The sequence below is a fragment of the Phocoena sinus genome, chromosome 21 (assembly GCF_008692025.1).
Source record: "Phocoena sinus isolate mPhoSin1 chromosome 21, mPhoSin1.pri, whole genome shotgun sequence".
Taxonomy (NCBI): Eukaryota; Metazoa; Chordata; class Mammalia; order Artiodactyla; family Phocoenidae; genus Phocoena; species Phocoena sinus.
The window spans coordinates 8,549,152-8,573,421 of record NC_045783.1 but is presented as its reverse complement, the minus strand read 5'-3'; the positions used below and the strand labels follow the sequence as shown (position 1 = coordinate 8,573,421).

Sequence of the window (24,270 nt, the reverse complement as noted above, 5' to 3'; positions counted from 1 at the left end):
TATTACTATCCAACAATAATTTTAAGAAAACATATCTGTCTTAAGAATTAATTCTTCACAGAAAAGGAGCTCTATCAATTAGTATTCTAAATTCTCAAAACGTCTCTACCACATGTCAAAAGAAAAACCACTCTTCCAATCAAAATTTCTACCAGTAAAGGAAAATTGTCAACACACGTTTTGTGCTATAGGATGTTGGGCCGTTGTAGTAAATAGTGTTCTCCCATCAACAAAGCACAGAAGTCAAATGTTTGCACCATTAAACCACCTCTGAAATAGCAGCTTCCGTCTGCATGAAAATGTTCAGTGTGAGGTCATCTGGACGGTGGGTGTGTGCAGTGTACAAGGCGCATCCTACCTTCATACAGAGCTTTGAAGCCCTGGGCACTCACGGCGAAGTCCGTCGTGAACCACAGAGTAAGGATGGAGCCGGTGCTGACGATGCAGGAAGGAAGCTGAAATCCCGACAACCTAAATTTCAAAAAGAGATGAACATGGTCAAAAAGCATGAACTTGTTATTGAAGCTTATGTGATGAAGTCGTTCAATTCCTCTTTCCACTGTGGCCTGTTTATTTGACATAAGTCACTGCACAACTGCATGATCCATATACCAGGCGTTGCCAGGTAATGGAGCATTTTCAAGGACTAGAGTTTGCTTATTTAAACACTTTTTGAGAAGATTTTTTTGTCTTGAAGGACATGTACAATACACCATTGTCTAAAGAGAGCGCACAGAACTTACAACAATGCAGTCATCCTTACACCTGCTATGCGAAACAATGTAACACTCCATGTGCTTTTGAGTTTATTTTTCTCTTAACTTATTAGATAGTGTGCTGTCACATTTCATCATTAATGTGCTTATTTTTACTATCTTCCCACCCCCCAATAAATCGGTTTCTCTTGAAAAGAAAACAAATCCTAGTCACAACGTCAGAAATAAAAATCAATGACTACCTTGAGCTCAGGTCAAATGAATTGATTTTGATGTTTGGTTTTCAAGACAAATTTTTCGGATTTTAAGATATGTGTTTCAATTATAACTAGGTTGGGATATATTAAGAAATCTTAATGATGAGAAAGAACGCTGAAGGAGTGAACTAGTATAATAATATGTAAAATATAATGCTTTACAAACAAATAGCTTTTCTAAAGGTTAAAGAGATGCTTCAATTTATATCTTAACTAAAGTTTACTAATTAAATAGTTTGTCTACAGTTGCATGGTTTAGTGTAGTCTGAACACAAACTTCTGACTCAAATAAAAAGAAAAAAAATTAACCTGAACATTCATTTCCAGGGGGAGAAACTCTGTCTTGCCAGTAAGTCTATGGTATTAAAGGCCTAATTACAACCACTATAGTTGCAGAATCAAACCAGAAACTACTAAGAGAAAAATGACAGGACAATCGTCAACCAGCAAACACTTCTAAATAATCCATGAATCAAAGAAGTCTCAAGGGAAAATTTTAAAAGTACATTAAACTGAATGAAATATAAACACAAGATATCAATATCTGTAGGACTCAGCTAAGCTGAGGCGGAAGTTAACAGCACTGAAAACATACATTAGAAAAGAGGAAAATTCTCATATGTGTAATCCAAGCTCCCATCTCAAGAGCTTAGAAAAGGGAGAGTAAAATAAACCTAAAGCAAGAAGGCAAGAAATTACAGATAAATGCCAAAATCACTGGAAACGAAAACAGAAAAGCAATGAAACAAAGCCTAATTCTTGGAAAAGATCAACAAAATTAACACGTGTAGCAGAAATGACCAAAAAAAAAAAAAAAAAAAGAGGGGGATAAGAATAAATAGAGATAAGAATAGGAATAAGAATAAAGAGGAGGATTAGATAAATATCTAATAACAGGAATAAAATAGCAAATATTACTAGAGACCCCACAGATATGAAAAAAATGCTCTAAAAACTACACCCATAAATTTGACAAAAGTGAAACTGCTTACTTCCTTAAAACGCACACACACAACGAATGACCACAACTTACTTGATGAAACAGAAAATGTGAATAACATTGACATTACATTTACTGTAATGTAAATGTTAATGTAATGTAACATTTAATAGTTACACTATAACTATTAAAACTCCCCTGAAAGAAAAGTCCTGGCCCAGGTGGTTTTACAGAAGAATTCTTCTTCCATAGACTGAATGTCTGTGTCACCCCAAAGTCGTATGTTGAAACCTAATCCCCACCATGATGGTATTTGGAGGTGGGGCCTTTGGGTGGTGATTAGATCATGAGGGCAAACTATCCCTATAAAAGCGACTCCAGAGAGCTCTCTCGCCCCTTCTGCCATGTGAGGACACAGCAAGAACACACTGTCTCTGAGCAGGAAGCAGGCCTTCAGCAGACACTGAAACAGCGGGCTCCTTGACCTTGGACTTCCCAGTCTCAAGAACCACACGAGAGAAGTTTTTGTTTTTTTATAAGCCACCCAGTCTATGGTATCTGTTATACGTACTAAGGAATTTACCTAAATGCACCGAGACATTTACCAAACATGTAAAGAATTAATAATTTTACGCAATCTCTTCCAGAAAACAGAAGTGGATAAAACACTTCCTTACGCATTTTATGGCACCATTATTACTCTGTGCTATGGACTGAATTGTTGCTTTCAAAATTTGCATGGTGAAGCCCTAACTCCCAATGTAACTGTACTTGCCATTTCTTTATTTTTTCAATTTTCATTGGCGTATAGTTGATTTACAGTGTTGTGTTAGTTTTAGGTGTACAGCAAAGTGAATCAGTTTATTTGTAGATATGGATATGGTATATATATATATATATCCATTCTTTTTCAGATTATTTTCCCATACAGGTTATTACAGAATATTGAGTAGAGTTCCCTGTGCTGTACAGTAGGTACTAGTTATCCATTTTATGTATAATAGTGTATATATGTTCATCTCAATCTCCTAATGTATCACTTTCTCCCACGTTTCCCCTTTAGTGACCATAAGTAAGGCTTTTAGGAGGTAATTAAGATGAACTAAGTTCATAAGGATGGGATGCTAATCCAACAGGACTGGTGGCCTTATAAGAAGAGGACAAAGAAGAACCCTCTCTTCCCTTTCCTCCGACGCTGCCACATGCCTGCACTAAGAAAAGGCCATGTGCTCGCACACCCAGAAGACAGGGGTCTACGAACCAGGAGGAGAGTCTTCACGAGAACTTGACCGTACTACACCCTAATATCAGATTTTTAGCCTCCAGAAATGTGAGAAAATACATGTCTGTTGTTTAAGCCACCCAATCTATGGTATTTTGTTGTGCAGACCAAGCTAACACACCCTGCTACCAAAGACAAAGGCAGCACCAAAAAAAAAAAAGGAAAGAAACAGACCAATATCCCTCATAAATACAGATATAAGAATCCTTAACAAAATAAGAGAAAACAGAAGTAAGCAATAAATAAGTTATTCAATAAGGCCAAGGGGTGTTTATTCCAGAAATGTAAACACAGTTCAGTATTTGAAAATCAATCAACGTAATCTGCCATAATAACTAGCTACAGAATAAAATCACAGGATTGTAATATTCTATGTAGGAAAAAGCATTTGACTAATTTAAGCATCCAATCATGAGAAAAACTTTCAATAAAATATGAATGGAGAGGGCTTCCCTGGTGGCGTAGCGGTTGAGAGTCCGCCCACCGATGCAGGGGACACAGGTTCGTGCCCCGGTCCGGGAAGATCCCACACGCCGCGGAGCGGCTGGGCCCGTGAACCATGGCCGCTGAGCCTGCACATCCGGAGCCTGTGCTCCTCAACGGGAGAGGCCACAACAGTGAGAGGCCCACGTACCACAACAGAAAAAAAAATATGAATGGAGGAAAACTTCCCCAACTTGACAATGAGTACCTTTAAAAAAAAAAAAAACAAAACCTACATCTAATATTATACTTATTGGGGAAAGACTGAATCCTTCCCGCTAAGACTGAGAACAGGCAAAAAGGTATGGTTTCACCACTTTTATTCAACGTTATGCCAGAGGATCTAGCCAGTGCAATAAGCCAAGTAAAAGAAATAAATGCGTACAGATCAGAAAGGAAAAAATAAAATCGACTCTATTTGCACCATTAGCTACATAGGTTATGCCAAGGAATCTACAAGAAAACTCCTAGAGTTAATACTTGAAATTAGCAACTGCCCAGGATATATAATGAACATACAAAATTCAATTTTATTTATACATGCTAGCACTGAACATGTGGACACCAAAATTAAAGATACAATGCCATTTACAATTGCCAAAAGAACACTTATATATAACAGGTACAAAACTGTGTCCTGAAGACTGTATAATGCTGAAGAAAGAAATGAATAAAACATTAAATAGAGCAATATACCATGTTAATAGACTGGAAGACTGAACATTGTAAACATGTCAATTCTCCTCAGACTTATATGTAGGTTTAAGACAATTTCTATCAAAATCCCAGCAAGATTTCTTTTAGACACAGACAAGATTCTTGTAAAATTTAAATGGAAAGCCAAAAAAAAAAAATAGAATGGCTTAAATCATTTTGAAAAAGGATAAAATAGGAGGAATCAGTACACCTGTTTGCAAGACCTATTTTGTAGCTACAGTAACCAAATCCATGTGGTACTGGCAGAGGGACAGACCAATCCATCAGTGTATCAAAACAGAGAAGTCAGAAACAGACTCATGTAAATATGCCCAAATAATTTTTGAAAAGGTGCAAAGGCAACTCAGTGGAGCAAAGAAAGTCTTTCAACAAATGGTGCTTAAACAACTGGAAGTCCACAGGCAAAAACAACCAAAAAAGAGTCTAGACCAAAGTCTAACACCCTATAGAATAGTTAACTCAATATGGGATCACAGACATAAACATAAAATGTAAAAATATACAACTTTTAGGAGAAATCATAGGGGAAAATCTTTAGGATCTTGGACTAGCCAAAGAGTTCCTAGAGTGGACACCAAAAGCACAATCCATAAAAGAAGAAAGTGATAAACATTAAAACCATTCACTCTGTGAAGTACCCAGTTAAGAAATGAGAAGACATGCTACAGACTGCTAAAAAATATCTGCAAACCATGTATCTGACAAGGACATGTGTCTAGAATATATAAAAAAATACTTTAAAGATTCAACAGCAAAAGAACAAATAGGGGGGGACCTTGAAGATGGCGGAAGAGTAAGACGCGGAGATCGCCTTCCTCCCCACGGATACACCAGAAATACATCCACACGTGGAACAACTCCTACAGAACTCCTACTGAAGGCTGGCAGAAGACCTCAGACCTCCCAAAAGGCAAGAAACTCCCCACGTAACTGGGTAGGGCAAAAGAAAAAACAGAGACAAAAGAATAAGGACGGCACCTGCACCAGTGGGAGGGAGCTGTGAAGGAGGAAAAGTTTCCACACACTAGGAAGCCCCTCCACGGGCGGAGACTGCGGGAGGCAGAGGGGGGAGTTTCGGGACCGCGGAGTAGTGCACAGCGACGGGTGCGGAGGGCAAAGCGGGGAGATTCCTGCACAGACGATCGGTGCCGACCAGCACTCACCAACCCGAGAGGCTTGCTGCTCACCCACCGGGGCGGGCGGGGCTGCGAGCTGAGGCTCGGGTTTTGGTTTTGGACGGAGCTCAGGGAGAGGACTGGGGTTGGCGGCTTGAACATAGCCTGAAGGGGTTAGTGCACCACGACTAGCCGGGAGGGAGTTCGGGGAAAAGCCTGCACCGGCCGAAGAGGCAAGAGACTTTTTCTTCCCTCTTTGTCTCCTGGTGCGCGAGGAGAGGGGTTTAAGAGCGCTGCTTAAAGGAACTCCAGAGACGGGCGCGAGCCGCGGCTGAGGGCGCGAGCCCCCGAGACGGGCGCGAGCCGCGGCTGAAAGCGCAAACCCCAGAGACGGGCGCGAGCCGCGGCTGAGGGCGCGAGCCCCCGAGACGGGCGCAAGCCGCGGCTGAAAGCGCAAACCCCAGAGACGGGCGCGAGCCGCGGCTAAAACCGCGGACCCCAGAGACGGGCGGGAGACGCTAAGGCTGCTGCTGCCGCCACCAAGGGGCCTGTGTGCGAGCACAGGTCACTCTCCACACCCCTCTTCCGCGGAGCCTGTGTAGCCCGCCACTGCCAGGTTCCCGGGATCCAGGGACAACTTCCCCGGGAGTACGCACGGCGGGTCTCAGGCTGGTGCAACGTCACGCCGGCCTCTGCCGCAACGTCACGCTGCCTCTGCAGCTGCAGGCCCGCCCCGCACGTAGTGCCCCTCCTACCCCCATCCCCCAACCCCCGGCCTGAGTGAGCCGGAGGCCCCGAATCAGCGGCTCCTTTAACCCCGTCCTGGCTGAGCGAAAAAACAGACGCCCTCCAGCGACCTACACGCAGAGGCAGGGCCAAATCCAAAGCTGAGCTCCTGTGAGCTGTGAAAACAAAGAAGAGAAAGGGAAATCTCTCCCAGCAGCCACAGAAGCAGCGGATTAAAGCTCCACAATCAACTTGATATACCCTGCATCTGTGGAATACCTGAATAGACAAGGAATGATCCCAAATTGAAGAGGTGGAATTTAGGAGCGAAATCTATGATTTTTTTCCCTTTTCCTCTTTTTGTGAAGGTGTACGTGTATGCTCCTGTGTGACATCTAGTCTGTATACTCTAGCTTCCACCATTTGTCCTAGGGCTCTATCCGTCCATGACTTTTTTTTAAAAATTCTTTTTCTTAATAATTAAGTTTAATTGTAATAACTTTATTATACTTTACCTTCGTTCTTTCTTTCTTTCCTTCCTTCCCTCCCTCCTTTAGACAACGAATCACCCCAAATTGAGGAGGTGGTCTCAGGGAGCAGGATTTATGATTTTTCCCCCTTTACCTCTTTTTGTGAAGGTGTATGTGTATGCTTCTGTGTAAGATTTTCTCTGTATAGCTTTGCTTCCAACATTTGTCCTAAGGTTCTATCCGTCCCTTTTTTTTTTTCTAAATATTTTTTAATTCAATAACTATATTATACTTTATTTTATTTTTACTGTATCATCTTTCTTTCTGTCTTTTTTTCCTTCTTTCCCTCCTTCCTTCCTTCCTCCCTCCCTCCCTCCCTCCCTCCTTTCTTTCCTTCTTTGCTTCTTTCTTCCTTCCTTCCTTTCCTCCTTTCCTTCTTTCTTTCCTCATACTTCTACTAATTCTCTCTACTTTTTCTCCCTTTTATTCTGAGCCGTGTGGATGAAAGGCTCTTGGTGCTCCAGCCAGGAGTCAGGGCTCTGCCTCTGAGGTAGGAGAGCCAACTTCAGGTCACTGGTCAACAAGAGACCTCCCAGCTCCACATAATATTAAACAGCGGAAATCTCCCAGAGACCTCCATCTTAACACCAGCACCCAGCTTCACTCAACGACCAGCAAGCCACAGTGCTGGACAACCTATGCCAAACAACTAGCAAAACAGGAACACAACCCCACCCATTAGCAGAGAGGCTGCCTAAAATCATAATAAGGCCACAGACACCCCAAAACACACCACCAGACGTGAACCTGCCCACTAGAGAGACAAGATCCAGCCTCATCCAGCACAACACAGGCACTAGTCCCCTCCACCAGGAAGCCTACACAACCCACTGAAACAACCTTAGCCACTGGAGACAGACATCAAAAACAACGGGAACTACGAACCTGCAGCCTGCAAAAAGGAGACCCCAAACACAGTAAGATAAGCAAAATGAGAAGACAGAAAAACACACAGCAGATGAAGGAGCAAGATAAAAACCCACCAGACCTAACAAATGAAGAGGAAATAGGCAATCTACCTGAAAAAGAATTCAGAATAATGATAGTAAGGATGATCCGAAATCTTGGAAGTAGAATGGACAAAATGCAAGAAACAGTTAACAAGGACCTACAAGAACTAAAGATGAAACAAGCAACGATGAACAATGCAATAAATGAAATTAAAATCACTCTAGATAGGATCAATAGCAGAATAACTGAGGCAGAAGAACGGATAAGTGACCTGGAAGATAAAGTAGTGGAAATAACTACTGCAGAGCAGAATAAAGAAAAAAGAATGAAAAGAACTGAGGACAGTCTCAGAGACCTCTGGGACAACATGAAACGCACCAACATTCGAATTATAGGGGTTCCAGAAGAAGAAGAAAGAAAGAAAGGGACTGAGAAAATATTTGAAGAGATTATAGTTGAAAACTTCCCTAATATGGGAAAGGAAATAGTTAATCAAGTCCAGGAAGCACAGAGGGTCCCATACAGGATAAATACAAGGAGAAACACGCCAAGACACATATTAATCAAACTGTCAAAAATTAAATACAAAGAAAGCATATTAAAAGCAGCAAGGGAAAAACAACAAATAACACACAAGGGAATCCCCATAAGGTTAACAGCGGACCTCTCAGCAGAAACCCTACAAGCCAGAAGGGAGTGGCAGGACATACTGAAAGTGATGAAGGAGAATAGCCTGAAACCAAGACTACTCTACCCAGCAAGGATCTCATTCACATTTGATGGAGAAATTAAAACCTTTACAGACAAGCAAAAGCTGAGAGAGTTCAGCACCACCAAACCAGCTTTACAACAAATGCTAAAGGAACTTCTCTAGACACGAAACACAAGAGAAGGAAATGACCTATAGTAGCGAACCCAAAACAATATATAAAATGGAAATAGGAACATACATATCAATAATTACCTTAAATGTAAATGGACTAAATGCTCCCACCAAAAGACACAGATTGGCTGAATGGATACAAAAACAAGACCCTTATATATGCTGTCTACAAGAGACCCACTTCAGAACTAGAGACACATACAGACTGAAAGTAAGGGGATGGAAAAAGATATTCCATGCAAATGGAAACCAAAAGAAAGCTGGAGTAGCAATTCTCATATCAGACAAAATAGACTTTAAAATAAGGACTATTAAAAGGGACAAAGAAGGACACTACATAATGATCAAGGGATCGATCCAAGAAGAAGATATAACAATTGTAAATATTTATGCACCCAACATAGGAGCACCTCAATACATAAGGCAAATACTAACAACCATAAAAGGGGAGATCAACAGTAACACATTCATAGTAGGGGACTTTAACACCCCACTTTCACCCATGGACAGATCATCCAAAATGAAAATAAATAAGGAAACACAAGCTTTAAATGATACATTAAACAAGATGGACTTAATTGATATTTATAGGACACTCCATCCAAAAACAACAGAATACACGTTTTTCTCAAGTGCTCATGGAACATTCTCCAGGATAGATCATATCTTGGGTCACAAATCAAGCCTTGGTAAATTTAAGAAAACTGAAATTGTATCAAGTATCTTTTCCGACCACAATGCCATGAGACTAGATATCAATTACAGGAAAAGATCTGTAAAAAATACAAACACATGGAGGCTAAACAATACACTACTTAATAATGAAGTGATCACTGAAGAAATCAAAGAGGAAATAAAAAAATACCTAGAAACAAATGACAATGGAGACACAACGACCCAAAACCTATGGGATGCAGCAAAAGCAGTTCTAAGGGGGAAGTTTATAGCAATACAAGCCCACCTTAAGAAGCAGGAAACATCTCGAATAAACAACCTAACCTTGCACCTCAAGCAATTAGAGAAAGAAGAACAAAAAAACCCCAAAGCTAGCAGAAGGAAAGAAATCATAAAAATCAGATCAGAAATAAATGAAAAAGAAATGAAGGAAACAATAGCAAAGATCAATAAAACTAAAAGCTGGTTCTTTGAGAAGATAAACAAAATAGATAAACCACTAGCCAGACTCATCAAGAAAAAAAGGGAGAAGACTCAAATCAATAGAATTAGAAATGAAAAAGGAGAAGTAACAACTGACACTGCAGAAATTAAAAAAATCATGAGAGATTACTACAAGCAACTCTATGCCAATAAAATGGACAATCTGGAAGAAATGGACAAATTCTTAGAAATGCACAACCTGCCAAGACTGAATCAGGAAGAAATAGAAAATATGAACAGACCAATCACAAGCACTGAAATTGAAACTGTGATTAAAAACCTTCCAACAAACAAAAGCCCAGGACCAGATGGCTTCACAGGTGAATTCTATCAAACGTTTAGAGAAGCGCTAACACCTATCCTTCTCAAACTCTTCCAAAATATAGCAGAGGGAGGAACACTCCCAAATTCCTTCTACGAAGCCACCATCACCTTGATACCAAAGCCAGACAAGGATGTCTCAAAGAAAGAAAACTACAGGCCAATATCACTGATGAACATAGATGCAAAAATCCTCAACAAAATACTAGCAAACAGAATCCAACAGCACATTAAAAGGGTCATACACCATGATCAAGTGGGGTTTATTCCAGGAATGCAAGGATTCTTCAATATACGCAAATCTATCAATGTGATAAACTATATTAACAAATTGAAGGAGAAAAACCATATGATCATCTCAATAGATGCAGAGAAAGCTTTCGACAAAATTCAACACCCATTTATGATAAAAACCCTCCAGAAAGTAGGCATAGAGGGAACTTTCCTAAACATAATAAAAGCCATATATGACAAGCCCACAGCAAACATCATCCTCAATGGTGAAAAACTGAAAGCATTTCCACTAAAATCAGGAACAAGACAAGGTTGCCCACTCTCACCACTCTTATTCAACATAGTTTTGGAAGTTTTAGCCACAGCAATCAGAGAAGAAAAGGAAATAAAAGGAATCCAAATTGGAAAAGAAGAAGTAAAGCTGTCACTGTTTGCAGATGACATGATACTATACATAGAGAATCCTAAAGATGCTACCAGAAAACTACTAGAGCTAATCAATGAATTTGGTAAAGTAGCAGGATACAAAATTAATGCACAGAAATCTCTGGCATTCCTATATACTAATGATGAAAAATCTGAAAGTGAAATCAAGAAAACACTCCCATTTACCATTGCAACAAAAAGAATAAAATATCTAGGAATAAACCTACCTAAGGATACGAAAGACCTGTATGCAGAAAATTATAAGACACTGATGAAAGAAATTAAAGATGATACAAATAGATGGAGAGATATACCATGTTCTTGGATGGGAAGAATCAACATTGTGAAAATGACTCTACTACCCAAAGCAATCTACAGATTCAATGCAATCCCTATCAAACTACCACTGGCATTTTTCACAGAACTAGAACAAAAAATTTCGCAATTTGTATGGAAACACAAAAGACCCCGAATAGCCAAAGCAATCTTGAGAACGAAAAAAGGAGCTGGAGGAATAAGGCTCCCTGACTTCAGACTATATTACAAAGCAACAGTAATCAAGACAGTATGGTACTGGCACAAAAACAGAAAGATAGATCAGTGGAACAGGATAGAAAGCCCAGAGATAAACCCACGCACATATGGACACCTTATCTTTGATAAAGGAGGCAGGAATGTACAGTGGAGAAAGGACAGCCTCTTCAATAAATGGTGCTGGGAAAACTGGACAGGTACATGTAAAAGTATGAGATTAGATCACTCCCTAACACCATACACAAAAATAAGCTCAAAATGGATTAAAGACCTAAATGTAAGGCCAGAAACTATCAAACTCTTAGAAGAAAACATAGGAAGAACACTCTATGACATAAATCACAGCAAGATCCTTTCTGACCCACCTCCTAGAGTAATGGAAATAAAAACAAAAATAAACAAATGGGACCTAATGAAACTTCAAAGCTTTTGCACAGCAAAGGAAACCATAACCAAGACCAAAAGACAACCCTCAGAATGGGAGAAAACATTTGCAAATGAAGCAACTGACAAAGGATTAATCTCCAAAATTTACAAGCAGCTCATGCAGCTCAATAACAAAAATACAAACAACCCCATCCAAAAATGGGCAGAAGACCTAAATAGACATTTCTCCAAAGAAGATATACAGAATGCCAACAAACACATGAAAGAATGCTCAACATCATTAATCATTAGAGAAATGCAAGTCAAAACTACAATGAGATATCATCTCACACCAGTCAGAATGGCCATCATCAAAAAATCAAGAAACAATAAATGCTGGAGAGGGTGTGGAGAAAAGGGGACACTCTTGCACTGCTGGTGGGAATGTGAATTGGTTCAGCCACTGTGGAGAACAGTATGGAGGTTCCTTAAAAAACTACAAATAGAATTACCAAATGACCCAGCAATCCCACTACTTGGCATATACCCTGAGAAAACCAAAATTCAAAGAGAGTCATGTACCAAAATGTTCATTGCAGCTCTATTTACAATAGCCAGGACATGGAAACAACCTAAGCGCCCATCATCGGATGAATGGATAAAGAAGATGTGGCACATATACACAATGGAATATTACTCAGCCTTAAAAAGAAATGAAATTGAGCTATTTGTAATGAGATGGATAGACCTAGAATCTGTCATACAGAGTGAAGTAAGTCAGAAAGAAAAAGACAAATACCGTATGCTAACACATATATATGGAATTTAAGGGAAAAAAATGTCATGAAGAACCTAGGGGTAAGATAGGAATAAAGACGCAGACCTACTGGAGAACGGACTTAAGGATATGGGGAGGGGGAAGGGTGAGTTTTGACAGGGCGAGAGAGAGTCATGGACATATACACACTAACAAACGTAGTAAGGTAGATAGCTGGGGGTAAGCAGCCGCAAGGCACAGGGATATTAGCTCGGTGCTTTGTGACAGCCTGGAAGGGTGGGATGGGGAGAGTGGGAGGGAGGGAGACGCAAGAGGGAAGACATATGGGAACATATGTATATGTATAGCTGATTCACTTTGTTGTAAATCAGAAACTAACACACCATTGTAAAGCAATTATACCCCAATAAAGATGTTTAAAAAAAAAAAAAAAAAAAAGAACAAATAATGTAATTAGAAAACAGGCAAAAACCAAAGTGTCATTTCATCTAAAAGGATATACAGATGGCAAATAAGCACATGAAAAGATGTTCAACACCATCATTCATTTGGGAAATGCAAATTAAAACCGCAAAGAAATATCACTACACACCTATTCAGAATGGCTAAAATGAAAAACAGTGACAATGCCAATACTGGCTGGAATGTGGAGAAAATGGATTGCTCATATATCGCTAGTGGGCAGAACCACTTTGGAAAACAGTTTGACAGTTTCTTAAAAAATTAAACATGCGAACAGTATGGAGGTTCCTTAAAAAACTACAAATAGAACTACCATATGACCCAGCAATCCCACTGCTGGGCATAGACCCTGAGAAAACCAAAATTCAAAAAGAGTCATGTACCAAAATGTTCACTGCAGCTCTATTTACAATAGCCAGGAGATGGAAACAACCTAACTGTCCATCGACAGATGAATGGATAAAGAAGATGTGGCACATATATACAGTGGGATATTACTCAGCCATAAAAAGAAACGAAACTGAGCTATTTGTAATGAGGTGGATGGACCTAAAGTCTGTCATACAGAGTGAAGTAAGTCAGAAAGAGAGAGACAAATACCGTATGCTAACACATATATATGGAATTTAAGAAAAAAAAAATGTCATGAAGAACCTAGGGGTAAGACAGGAATAAAGACACAGACCTACTAGAGAATGGACTTGAGGATATGGGGAGGGGGAAGGGTAAGCTGTGACAAAGCGAGAGAGTAGCATGGACATATATACACTACCAAACGTAAAACAGCTAGCTAGTGGGAAGCAGCCGCATAGCACAGGGAGATCAGCTGGGTGCTTTGTGACCACCTAAAGGGGTGGGATAGGGAGGGTGGGAGGGAGGGAGACCGCAAGAGGGAAGAGATACGGGAACATATGTATATGTGTAACTGATTCACTTTGTTATAAAGCAGAAACTAACACACCATTGTAAAGCAATTATACTCCAATAAAGATGTAAAAAAAAAAAAAAAATTAAACATGCAATTATCAGATGACAAAGCAATTATTCTCCTGGGCAGTATTTACCCCAGAGAAATGAAGATTTATGCTCACACAAAACCTGTACAAGAATATATATGAATATATATACGTATACATATATATACACATAAACATACAGTTAATAATCAAAAACTGGAAATAACTCATATATCCCTCAAGAGGTGAATGATATACAAACTGTGCAACATCTATACCATGTACTACTATTACTCAAAAATAAAGAGAAATGAACTATTGATTTATAACACGGGGATGACTCTCCAGAGAATTATGCAGAGTGGCAAAAAGGCAATCCGAAATAGATTACATACTGTATGACTTTAACATTCTTGAAATGACAAACTTCTTGAAAAGGAGAACAGGTTATTTGTTGCCAATAGCTAAGCAGGGAGTTGGGACAGGAGGGAGGTGGGCGTGGCCATAAAAGGATCACAGGAGGGAATCTTACATTTTGTGCCTCGACAGTTTCAGCGTCACTTTCCTGGCAGTGTCCCTCTACTACCGTTTTGTAAGATGTTACCTTTCCAGAAACTGGGTAAAGAATACTCAAAATCTGCGTTATTCCTTACAGCTGCATGTATGTAAATCTATGATTTTCTCAAATTTGAAAGTTTAATAAAACAATAGATTGGAGGGCTTGGGACGGAGGCACTCTAGAAAATATATACAGATTAAAATCATCCAATTAGTACAAAAACACAGTATTTAATAATAAAACATTCTCTCATTAGATTCAAAACTTAACTGAACAAAAAATGATTATTTAGTGTAGTCCGTTTTGAAGTTTTAATATTTATTACCGTAAGTTTAGATATCAAATAATGTGGTAGCACTTTAAAATAAACACACATTCATGTTTTCTTTAATGAACTTTAAAAAGAATCATGAATAGGAAGGGAAAAGTCAAACTATTATCTCAGAAAAAAAGTAACAAGACACTAAGAGTTGTAAAAACAATGTTATATGACTGTTTGGAAGTTTGAGGAAGTTCAACATACACAATGGTAGATAAAATATATACAAGCGGGGGCTTCCGTGGTGGTGCAGTGGTTGAGAGTCCGCCTGCCGATGTGGGGGACGCGGGTTCGTGCCCCAGTCCGGGAAGATCCCACATGCCGCGGAGCGGCTGGGCCTGTGAGCCATGGCCGCTGGGCCTGCGCGTCCGGAGCCTGTGCTCCGTGGCGGGAGAGGCTGCAGCAGTGAGAGGCCCGCGTACAGCAAAAACAAAACAAAACAAAACAAAAATATATACACACACACACACACACACACACACACACACACACAAGTGATCTGTTGGTTGAGGTGGGTAGGAGAGTTGATTCAGTTAATCATTGAGACCGTCAAGAGCTAAATTTGTGGTTCCAATGTTTATAGCCATTACCCATCACACCAGCTGAGAGTGAGGAATCTAAACAATGACCAGTGAGGAACTCACTCTTCAGTCTCTCTACAAATACCCTGGTGAGGATGTATGCTGCTGATAATCTCTATAGTACATCATTTGTATCCTTTGCATGAGGACCCTGGGGATAAATTTCAATGCTATCTTCCTTCAGGAAACATATGTTCTTAGGGGCAACCAGTTTATTTTTAACACCTAGTAAATCATGGAGCTGTTCAAGTTGCTTAGTGTTGACTAAAAGAAAATTTCGAACCAAATTTCTGGCCTTCCCTAAGCAACGTGTGAATTTTTATAGTAGCCTCGTTGCAGATTCTGTAATTTGCATTCCTTCAGAATTTTATCTTGCTGCCATCCATGTATCTTTAGATCTTTGTAAGCCACTTTAGATATAACTCCTCACGGTATTCACACAGTGCCAAGTCAATGAAAACAAGAAAGAAAGAAAATTAACTCTGCTTTCCCCTCCCCATTTCTATCAAACCCAATATCACCTACAACATACGCACATTTGACCTACTTCTTCCTAGAGTGCAACTCAGAAACATGGTTGCCACTGTTGAAAACAATCCTAGCATCCTATTCAAAGCATTGGGTTTTCACCTGACACCGTCATTGAATCATTTGTGGGAAAAGAAAGAAAATGATTAGAGAAAGGAATGGGTATGAGAAAAGTGATAGAAACATTTCACTCTCAGCAAAAAAAAAAAAAAAAAGAAAAAAAAAGAAGAAAAGTATAGGTAGCAAAGGTCCAAACCTCTCTCTCTCTCTCTCCCCCCGCCCCCCCCCCCCACCCCAACACCTACCTCTGCCTGTCTTTTTCTAGCTGCCTGCCTGTTGTCTGATAGAATCTCATTTACTGTATTTTCTACTGGGAGAAAGCAATTCCCCTCTCACATCCGGCGATCTGGGTAAATGATACAGCCTGTCAAAGATGAGTGATTATTAAATAAAGTAAGGACAATTTGGGGCAGCTCTTCTATATTCTCAGTGCTTGTTCACTCAGTAGAAACATGAGTTTCAGAATCGAACAAGTTTATTCTTCTTCCATCTCGCAAGAAATTACTAGAATGAATTGCACTTAGAAATATATCAAAAATATTGTGTACTCCACTATCACTCAAGATACTCAAATTGCTGATACCAATGCAATAATCTTGAGTATTAGGAGTGGTGAGGCTGGAGAAAAAATAAGAAATTGAATGAAAAGGTCAGCAGAAACAAGATTGGTGTGAGCACAGTCTATTTCACATAAATTAATGAGGAAGTTTTAACTCCATTCAAGAGAGGTACACTCCTAAATGAAAATAGTACCTATTTCATTTATTTATTTTTCTATGTTGTTCAACATATCATTTATAACAATTAATATAAAAGTTATAAACCTACTTACAGTATCAATTTCAATGGTAGATTTTTATCATGATATATTTATATACATTACATTTATTTAAACTGTTGCATAGTTCCACCGTTAAAAAAACGTGTTGGATTTTAAACTCTGTGAGAGCTTCATTTAACTTCTCTTGGGCAAAGCCAAAGTTAAATACTTTATACTTTCTTTAAATTTCTATTTTCAAAAAATTTTACTATGTCCTATGATTGGCCCAGCAGCAAAGATATTTGAAGCTACTATACTTGGAAGTCTTCACTGTTTTTATTAAAAAGTTAAAACTATAAGTCTTTTTTTAATATTAAACAATTACAAATGCAGATGTGATATGTCTGTACTGTACTGCTTGTTTTCCCCTTCCCAAAGCTCTTAGCACATCTGTTTGAGTCTGGTTTGATTTAACAAGAAGAATGTCATGTAGTCATTTGGTTTTATTACACTATTTTAGCCCAACACTGAGTTCCCAACAATTCTAGGTTGCAATTATTAGACCAAAAACGTCTAGAGGTAAAACATTTGGTAAAATTGCATATTGACAAAAGCCTAAGAAAGGATTTCATGTTCAGTTGTACTCTGTTCACTTAACCACAAGGTATACACACAAGAGAACAAGGGGAGTAATCAACTTTATACAAAGAAAAATCAGGACATCTTGTAGTAAGACAGAGGCCTCAAGTCTACAAGTCAAGGCATCTTTTCCTATTGTCTAGTGCTTACTAGGAATTAAAGAGGCATTCTGGGTAGTTTGTTATCTGTCTTATGCGTAGGAACGCGGAAGGAATACCTAAATGATTTACTGGTGCCATTTTGAAATGGTTTTCCATGCTAATTTCAGGAATAAAAAGTTTCTATGCCCAGTAGATATCTGCATTTCTATCTACGTCTCTGTGGTTGTACATACAAATGTGTGTATGTACATTTGTACATACAAATGTACAATGATACATACAAATGTGATGATGTCTTTTCCCTATAGTAAGCTCAAAATTTTACCTGTGATTCATTTAATAATAATGTCCATGCCAAGTTGTTTGAAAACAATATACATACTCCAGAAGTGTCAGGGCTTTTTTCACATCTATGAAGACTGATATGTGTGTACGTAATTGGACAGAGCTCTTAAAAACAAAAACTGAAAACCTTGGAGGGGAAAAAAAAAAAAACACAGTTGACTAACACATCTTTAACTTTCTTACCAAGATTTTGTGCGAGAGGTAGATAGCTATTTGCCCTCTAAAAGGGTTACGTCTCTCTTACGTGAGTATCTTTGGGTAAATTTTGAGAACGTCATGAGATTTCTGGTAGCCCTGTCACTAATATTAATATTAATATTGCTATGTATATTGCATATATTTTAATATTAATTGTTATATATGTATATATAGCAATTAAACCATTGCATTTGCTTTAACTTACACCCTTCCTTCCTAAGAGGCTAACATCATAAAAAACATCTTATTTTCCTTAAACATGTCATTGCTCATATCATGGTCTGTACATAGTTTATTTCTCCCCAGAATCCTGAGAGGAACTACACTCAGTTACGGTGATTTAGTATACTTGGCCTATCTTAGTCTGTGCTAAATAAAAGTTTCCTCCTATCGGAATTCACTCTCAGCTAAACACTACTCTGTCATAAAAATGAATTTTCCCCAAATTACATTCTCAACAAATTTGCCAAGGCTTAATCCACTGATCCTCTTTTCCTATCAATGCATCAAGCTATTCTGAGCAAGTGATTTCATAATTACAGCGTCTATAATACATTATCAGAAACAAAAATCTAAGCAGGTTTTGCCCCCAAGCATGAAATAGCATCCTCTCGGTGTGACTCTCTTATGACCACAGAAACAGCATCATTTATAAATGACACGAACGTAGTAACAGCATTTTCCACTCCTAAGTATGACTGTAAGTACTGTTAACTCCGTTCTCTTCCTCTGCTCTTGAGCCTTCTGGGCTATCAACTTCATCTCCACCTGAGTGATAAGGATCCAGAAATTGTCCTCCTAGTGCAAAATCCATTAGTAGGATTTTTTTTTTTTAATTTATTTGACTGCACCGGGTCTTAGTTGCAGCACGCGGGATCTTCGTTGCAGACTGCAGGATCTTTGTTGCGGCATGCGGGATCTAGTTCCCTGACCAGGGATCAAACCCAGTCTCCCTGCGTTAGGAGCACAGAGTCTTAACCACTGGCCCACCAGGGAAGCCCCCATTAGTAGGATTTTTCTATCAAGATCTCTTTCCAATCTGTTTTCCCCCAGCTACGCCACTTTTCCATGTTAAGATTTCACATAAGCCCTGTGCTACCTTAGGATAACTCAAAGGCTTTCTGCTTTACTTCCTCATCTGAGGGTTAGGATATTTAATGCTCATCTAAATTTCAGCACAGCTATGATAAACAAGGCAAGGCCCTAAATGACTTCTTCATCGGCAAGCAAAGGGATTAGGCAAAGACCCCTAGAGTTCATTTCAGGGCTTAATCATGTTGAGAAAGTATTTCAAAGACCGGAAATGATATGCAAATTTATTTATTTCACTGTGGTAGCTCACAAAGTACATTTTTAAATTGAGATTTCCTTCTTAATTGTGAATCTAACTTCTTCTGTAAAAACTGAAACCTGAATCCAGTAGTTAGGTAGTTAGATGGAAACTCTGTATTTAGAATTACAGATTCTCCTCGACTTATAATGGGGTTACTTTCTGATAAGATATTTTCAACTTATGATGGCTTTAAGTCAAAAATGCATTTAATACACTTAACCTAAGGAACATCAGCTTCTCCTAGCCTACCTTAAACGTGGTGCTCAGAGGGCAAAATTCATCTGACACAAAGCCTGTATTATAAAAAAAAAAAGTGCAGAATATCTCATGTCACTTATTAAACACTGTACCGGAAGTACAAAACACAGTGGTTTTCAGTGCATCCTTTGTTCACCCTCCTGATCGCACGGCTGACCAGGAGCTGTGTCTGTCTCTGCCCAGCATCACGAGAGAGATGGGACCGCATATCGCCAACCTGAGACAGATCGCAATTCAAACCTCAGAGTATGGCTTCTAGCGAATGCATATGACTTTCCTACCACTAGCAAGTCAAAAACTCTTGACTCAAGGACCACCTACACATACACACGAACACACACACTGAGGTAGAAAGGAGGAAAATATCTAGAGAGAGAGACAGACGAAACTCCATGTGGACTGGTCACTCCTCACTTACACTTTGTAACTCCTGACTGACAGCCCACACCAGCTGGATCCTAACATTCTCCTGACTCTCCTATTGAAACTCCGTAGAGTGACTCTGGGTAAAAACCAGAGGCGACTGAAAAGGAGGAAGAGATAGGAGGAGAGAAATACAAGAACCTGTGCGTCCCAACACAGAAATGAAGAATCTCCTCTTCCAACAATTTTGAAACCAAGGGCTTTCCATGAGTCTGGTGCATACTAGAAATGCAGCCATGCTTCCTGAGTTCACAGGCGAGAGAAGGTACTGGGACAATTAGCAATGTTATTTAATTGGGCAAATTAATAAAATTATATATACTTTAAAATATTTAGGTATTATGTAACAGTTGGGTAAAGGAGAATTATTTCAAATAAACGGTATATTTTTTTAAGGCAGTGAAGATAATCCACATTTACACACATCTTCATGACTGCCAGTGTGTTCTCAGAGGGCTGTAAAAATACCTTAAGGGCTTTGGTAAAGTTCACAAACAAGAATAGACACAGGCATTAGGAGAATCTAGAAATGCTGGCTAGTAGGAAAAGAAATTTATGTGTAATTAAAAGAGCATAAAAAAATCCTTGTTAAAATATATGCATTTTATAAACGTGACTAGTAATTATTTTCAGAGACTTGGGAAAACAAAACATGAATTCAAGAATTTCATTAAATGGCTTATCAGAGAAAAGTCAACTCACGCAAGGGACCTTATCTGTGTCCTACACGCAGCTGTTCCTCAGGACAGAGCCTGGAGACAAGGAGGGTTCGATAATGCATCCCAAAGTCTGGCTGTAGGATTCTGGCCCTGACGATGAACGAGTGATCATTATTATATGTCACTCAAGAGTTCATGACCAGTTGCCTTCCTAGACTTGGGTTCCAACACGCACACCGACTCTAATACCAGCTGACCCCGTGGGCATTTTGCCAGCTGCCTGTCACTGTTCAGAGACTGTCTATACCACACGCTCATGAAATCCTTAAAATAACACCCTGTTTTGTGGGAGAGGAAACTAAGCCTCAGAGATCTTCATTGACTTACCTAAGACCACAAAGGTGGTGAGTATCAGAGTCAAGATTCAAATCCAGGAATCTCTCTTGAGCCTGTGTTTTTAACCCCTGGAAACTCACAAGGGATTTCAAACTGGGGCCATAAAGGACCTAAAACTATACGGGACCAAACAGATGGGTAAATAATCAGTAATTTGGGCTTGATGACACAGTGGTATGTACAGACAATTAATCCAATTGTTGAAATGAAACCATTACGTAAATGAATGATAAAAGAACCAAGCTCTGAACCAGGAAGAGGAAAGACATTGGAGGCAAATCCCCACCCAGTTCACAGGCTGGCCACTGAGCATTTACAGCCCAGGGGGATGCTCACCACAATGATGGGTCACCGACCCGCTCCCCTTGCAGCCCTGAGCTTCCTCGAAGGACACTGCCATGGATGTGTTCACATGCACATCCTGGGAACCGTAAAAGGCACATTTAATAAAGCCAATTCTTTTCTCTTGGCTTTATTTTGCTACAAGGAAAAGAACATGTCTCGTGTTCTTTATGCCCAAATCTGCCCTAGTCTGAAAGAGCTCATTTTTTTTCTCATTCCCAGTCATGCCCCTGGCCTGTGAATGTATAAAATTCTCATCTTTTGATTGAAAAAGCCTATTTACGCCCTGCACCCTTATGAATTTACAGATAGAGTTTAAAATTTGCATACATTTCCCTTTCTCGTTCAGAAGGTAGAACTTTAGAGGACCTGGAAAAAGGGGAAATGGATGGAAGCTTGAAACACACAAGTGAAGCAACAGTTTTTTGGCTGTTTGACCAAAGTTGGGAGGATGGGAAAGAGACAGGATGAAACATGAACATGTGTGGAACTTAGGTTTTTGACAGGAGGCATAAAGAAGTGATCTTATTTTCTCTCCACATCTCAGAATTAGCAGCTTTAATCCCTTCATAAATAAGGATGAGGAATTTTAAATTCTCTGGATCTAGGAACACCAAACTTGAATATCTGGCCACACAAGTGCATTTTCCAAGTCACCCATGTTCCTCATGACCCTGTCACGGTGATGTCCCCACATATCCCACAAACCAAGTCAAAGTAATAAATGACAAAAGGAAAACCCACCAAATCCTGAGACCATGTGTTTAAGAAGAACCCTGAATGTACTAAAACAGAGAAAAGGAGCAAAACAATGTGTGTTATGGTCATCAAGACACATCAAACGTTTCCACTGAACAGAGATGACGGAGGAAGCTGGAGGTCGCCTGTCTGACCTGATTTACTCTGACTCCTGTTTGGAAGGGTACATTGATGGTGACATAATGGCAGGAATGAAATAGGTCTATTTCCTCAAGAAAAACCTGGTTTCTGTTACCCTATGACTCCACATGCCAAAAGAAGGCAACAGATTAAAACCAATGATCTCCCATCGAAAAGTTTACGTATTTGAATCATTCATATTTTTCACAAATTCTTCTATTCCTGGAGAAATTTGAGAACACTGTAGTGTTGAACCAAGTCTAATTTTAGACAGTCTTCTATATGATACACTGGTGGTGTGCAAAGGTAGCCAATCAACAGTAGGTGGAGGAAACAGGAGCTTTTTATATACTTACTTATTTTTATGACTTTATTTTTTATTTATTTATACAGCAGGTTCTTATTAGTTATCCATATGTTACATATTAGTGTATACATGTCAATCCCAGTCTCCCAATTCATCACACCACCACCACCACCCGCTGCCGCTTTTTTCCCTTGGAGCTTTTTAAAGTATTAGTGATACTACTGATACATTATTGTTCAAAAAAAAGATAACAGAACTCGAATAGAGAATGTAAACTGACGCACGAATATGTCAGTCAGTGATTTTCTTGGGAAAAAATCTTATCAGTAACTTCCTTAACTGACCTACATGTCCATAAATGATTACACCTAATTTTGGCACAATCGTTTCATTTTTTCATTTTGTTTTAGTTTTGGCTGTGCTGGATCTTCATTGCTGCGCACCAGGCTTTCTCTAGTTGCGGCGAGCAGGGGCTACTCTTCGTTGCGGTGCACAGGCTTCTCTTGTTACTGAGCATGGTCTCTAGGCACGTGGGCTTCAGTAGTTGCAGCATGTGGCTCAGTAGTTGTGGCTCACGGGCTCTAGAGCACAGGCTCAGTAGTTGTGGCGCACAGGCTTAGTTGCTCTGCGGCATGTGGGATCTTCCCGGACCTGGGATTGAACCTGTGTCCCCTGCATTGGCAGGCGGATTCTTAACCACTGTGCCACCAGGGAAGTCCCAATTCTGTCACAATTATTATGAGACACATAAGATGCAGGACTGTGAAGTGTTAAGGCTTTATTTTAATTATGAGACCAAAACATGTAGCCTTGGGAGTGTGATGACCCCTGCAGGTGGTCACCATGCAGGTCTGGAGTTTACATATTTTGCTACCTAATCACCGGTTGCCACAAAAATCTTTGAAATTCCTCATCTGGGGGTGAATCCTTAGTCCTCCTCCCTCCTTCAATTTCCAGGGGCATCACCCATCGCTCTCATGTTCTCCCCTTGGAACACGAAGCCTTCAGCCTCATACATCAATATCTGGAACCTAATTGTATCGGAGACTCACTGCACAGCATAAGCGCCTCATGAAAGCCAGCCTGCTGCTTCCCTGCAGGGAGAGTCGTGTTTTAGCAGGAGACACACGTGGAGCGGATCCCAATGATGGGACCCAGATGTTGGGGACAGGCAGGTGGGGATGTGCTGTGGGCGGTGTATGTCCGCTTGGAGGACAGCAGTCTCAGCCATGGGCTGAAAGAAGTCCCACCAGATGACAGCTAAACTAGGCAAGGTAACACTATTCCTGATGGGGCCAGACCCCCATCAGGGCTGGTGTGTGATTCTACAGTTCATCTTGCAAGCGATGTTAATCGTGAAGCCCTGAAATCAAGGGATGTGTCACATGCAGATTTCATGGCAAGCGACTGGAATTTTAACCAAAGTCTATATTCCTAGCGTTGAATCCCACATACCACCATTTATGACTCCACTTTTTCTATCACGAAGAACAAAGTGAATTCACATCATACAAAGCAGCTTGTTAAAATACAGGACGCAGTCGAGATCATCCAAAGATTGATCATTCCAGGTTTTAAGACCAAAACGAACACATCCCATTTAACTAAATGTATTTCCTCATTTTAGTAGAAGGAACAGACGTGACAAATAATTGAATTAGATTTCAAGGTGTCACTGTCTTACGAAAATTGGCTTTTGGGGACATTTAAGGTTTCACATGCAAAGCGTCTTCTTACTATAGGAGAAA

At 39.8% G+C, this 24,270-nt stretch overlaps 1 protein-coding gene across 1 annotated transcript in view; it reads right to left on the bottom strand.

Annotated features, from left to right (window-relative positions):
- Positions 1-24,270, bottom strand: part of CSMD1 (CUB and Sushi multiple domains 1) — a 1,813,702-nt gene that overhangs the window by 1,270,051 nt on the left and 519,381 nt on the right. The window contains exon 3 of the mRNA XM_032618622.1: positions 359-471. Coding sequence (XP_032474513.1) covers positions 359-471 — 113 coding nt within the window. The remainder of the gene's footprint in view (positions 1-358; positions 472-24,270) is intronic.